Source organism: Citrus sinensis, chromosome 6, assembly GCF_022201045.2.
Source record: "Citrus sinensis cultivar Valencia sweet orange chromosome 6, DVS_A1.0, whole genome shotgun sequence".
Classification (NCBI taxonomy): domain Eukaryota; kingdom Viridiplantae; phylum Streptophyta; class Magnoliopsida; order Sapindales; family Rutaceae; genus Citrus; species Citrus sinensis.
Genome location: NC_068561.1, coordinates 49,803 through 52,911, shown reverse-complemented (window position 1 = coordinate 52,911; position 3,109 = coordinate 49,803). Strand labels below are relative to the sequence as shown.

Below are 3,109 nucleotides of genomic sequence, written 5' to 3'. Positions count from 1 at the left end.
CCACGTGAAGGCGAGCAGACTACGAGGCAAAAAAAAAAAAAAAAAATTTTAAGACGTGCAAAGGCTCGTCAAGTCTCACAGCCTGTTTATGGCGAGACAGGAACCAAACATGGCAGGATCTGCTCGACCGTGCGGAGGCGAGCAGAATCCCAAACATCGGAAAATTTTCTAAGGCAGGTGGCAAAACCATATACCAAGCCGTAGCCAGCTCGACCAGACGAAGACGAGCAGACTCTCGTAATTATAACACAAGAGAGTAATCAAAAACATTTTTATTAATTTGTTAATAATTAACAAAGCAGATAATCTTCACAAACATTGTTCATTACAATACAAGAAATATATCAAGAAGATCGTGGATCAGTAAGCCCAGCAGCGTCGGTTGGCTGGACCTCCTCAGGTGCAGGAGGGGTATCACCAGTCGCATCCGGGGGGTGCTCGCCTCGCCTACATCAGCAGGGACTGCACGAGGAGGAGAGTTTTCCTCCTCAATCACGATCGGCTCTACCCCTTCGACATCCTCCTTGGCCGCCTCCTCGTCCATATGTTGAGCAACACCAGCTGCAAGGTCATCCATCCTCAGATCAGGGTGTTGCTTCCAGAGGACGGCCATGATGCAACGATAGGAATGCCGAAGTCCCTGGTCGTACTGGTTGTCGGCCTCCCTCTCCAAGTTCTCGACCTGAGCTCGGTGGGAATCGCGGAGAGATTCGAGCTGAGCCTCATACATAGCCCTCTGCCTTTGCAGATCCTCCTTAACCTTGGTCAACTCCTCCTCGAGGGTAATGGCTTTTGCTTGAGCGAGAGACTCTTGCTCTATCAGCTTGAGGTTCTCAACGTTTAGCTCCCCCGCCTTTTTCTCGGCAACGTCAGCTCTGGTCGTCACCGATTGAATGTCCTCCTTTATCTTCCTGTCGTAACAGCCAACCTTGGCCTTATAGTAGGTGGTCATGCAGCTGAGATGGAAAGCGCTATACTGCATGGCTCCCACCAGCTCGCCCAGGGTACAACCATCAAAGTCCTCCAGGTCCTTCTTGCTCACGAGTTTAGACAACTCATTGAGATAGGAAACCAAGTGTTCTGGTCGGTTGTCGGGTAAGCGAGACCGAGGCACAACAAGTGGAGAAGAGGAAGCAGGATCAGTGGCTGCTCCACTAGGTTCCCCGACTTGAGCAGGAGCAGGAGGAAAAGCCTGCAAGGGAGGAACCTGCTGCACGATGTTCTTTCATTTCGCAGCAGGAACATCTTTGTTCTGGTCCCTCTTGGCTGTTGGAGGCCGAGAGCGTTTCCTGGTCAGAGCTCCAATCACTGCGTCCTCCATCTTATGGCCAGGAAGTATCAACCGAGACTCGAGGAAGTTGTACGTAGATAGCAGTTCTCGGCTCGAGCAGGAATTGGCCAGTACAGCCTCGACCCGTTTAAGCTGACTAGGTTGGAGCGGGAAATGAACACCCCAGGAAACTACAACACAAACGAGCAGATTGGAAATGGACACTTGGTTAGAGACAAGCCAATAAAGCAAGAACAATTATGGATACGAGACATCTAGAGCGAGCATACAACCTGGGACCACGAAACGGGGTGGGACGCGATAATCGTTCCCGTCAACCCGTGCAACTTGACCCCAAGGACCCCCAGCAAAAAAGAATTTCCTCTTCCAAGTCCCACCACCACCAGTTGGAAGATCAGTTATGGGTTTCCTGCTCTTGGTACTAGATTGGAAGTAGTACCAACCGGCATCTTTAGGGCTGCTCTTTAGCTGGTATAGGTGCTTCACCTCATCAGTCGTGGGCTCGCTCTGGCAACATCTGTCCCACAATATGAACAGACCAGAGAGCACTCTCCACCCATTGGGGTTCAGCTGACCAGGAGCCAGATTCAGCCCGTTAAGTATACGGGCAAAGTAGGGTTGTAAGGGACACCTTAGCCCAAACTTAAAGCTTTCCAGAAACAGGGTAACGTATCCCCTAGGAGGCCGGCTAGGTGTATCCTTCTTTCCTGGGATCTTGAGGGGAATTTCACCAGGAATGCTATACCTGAGCCGGAGGTCATCCAGCTCGTTGAATGTGGTCGTGCAGGTCATGTAATCAATAGCATAATCCCGCAACGAGGCTCTACCTCCTACGGTACTGCGCCTCTCTGGTCGCGGCGCTCCTGGCGAAGATCCCTCACCAGAATCACCTCCTTGATCCTCACTTAGGGTGTCTTCCGAGCCAGAAGGTCCCTCTTCACCACTACTTCCGCTCGTGGAGGTCGTTTGGGGGGACATCCTCCTAGCGCTAGTCCTGACACTAGACCTAGTGGGTTCTAAGGGGGCCCCGGGGTCAAAAGCAGAATCAGCGAGCAGACTAGGCAAGAAACCTAGTTCGTCGTCACCAACCTCAACGACTTTCTCCTTACCCTTCGACATATCCTAAGTTCTAACCAAAACACCACCGCCAACTACAACCTCAGGCAAAGCAGAGAGAAAGGAAATTATCTACAACTAACCAATACCGAGAAAATAGAAGAAATACCTGAAGCCGGGACTCGGTCAGAGAGAGAGAGCGGTGAAAGCTGTAGTGCCGAGTTTCGTTCGCCGGGGAGACGAGAAGAGAGAAAAAGGCGAGTTCGTGTTTGAGGATTTTGGGTTTTTCTTACTGAGAAGCAAACTCTTGGGCTGCCAGTATTTAATGACACATATCCCAAGAATCTTGCAACCGTAGATCTGAAATTCAAATGGAGGGGTTGATTCCCGCCACGTCACTTCGTCCGCAATTAAATGCGACATGACTCTTGGCAGCCTTTTCCAATCCCACACGAACGAGTACTAACGAGTTTCTACTGCTGGTCCACTACATTACCCAACACCAGAAACTGGGGGACCGGTGTTTGGGAGAAATACATCGACGAGACCAGGCATGGTGAGCAGATATCTGATGGCAGAGTTCTGCGAACCGGTATGTCCCGTAAAAGCCTGGTGCGCGGGGGAACAAGAGCAAAAATATCCTGCTCATCCACGAGGCCAATTTCCTGTAAGGAGCATAAGGCCATTCCGGCTAGAGGTCGAGAGGCGAGGAGACCCGGTCGACGGCAGTCGGCAAGACGGGCTCCCCAGCCCGAGAATCTA

The 3,109-nt window shown here is 51.3% G+C and overlaps 1 protein-coding gene across 1 annotated transcript; it reads right to left on the bottom strand.

The window, feature by feature from the left end:
* Positions 1–325: 325 nt before the first annotated feature.
* LOC127902974 (uncharacterized) lies at positions 326–2,410 on the bottom strand. The gene is made up of 4 exons (XM_052443259.1): positions 1,735–2,410; positions 1,310–1,461; positions 683–1,207; positions 326–595 (listed from the first exon to the last, which is right to left on the bottom strand). The coding sequence occupies exons 1-4, from the start codon at positions 2,408–2,410 to the stop codon at positions 326–328; spliced, it is 1,623 nt and encodes a 540-aa protein (XP_052299219.1).
* Positions 2,411–3,109: the final 699 nt, after the last annotated feature.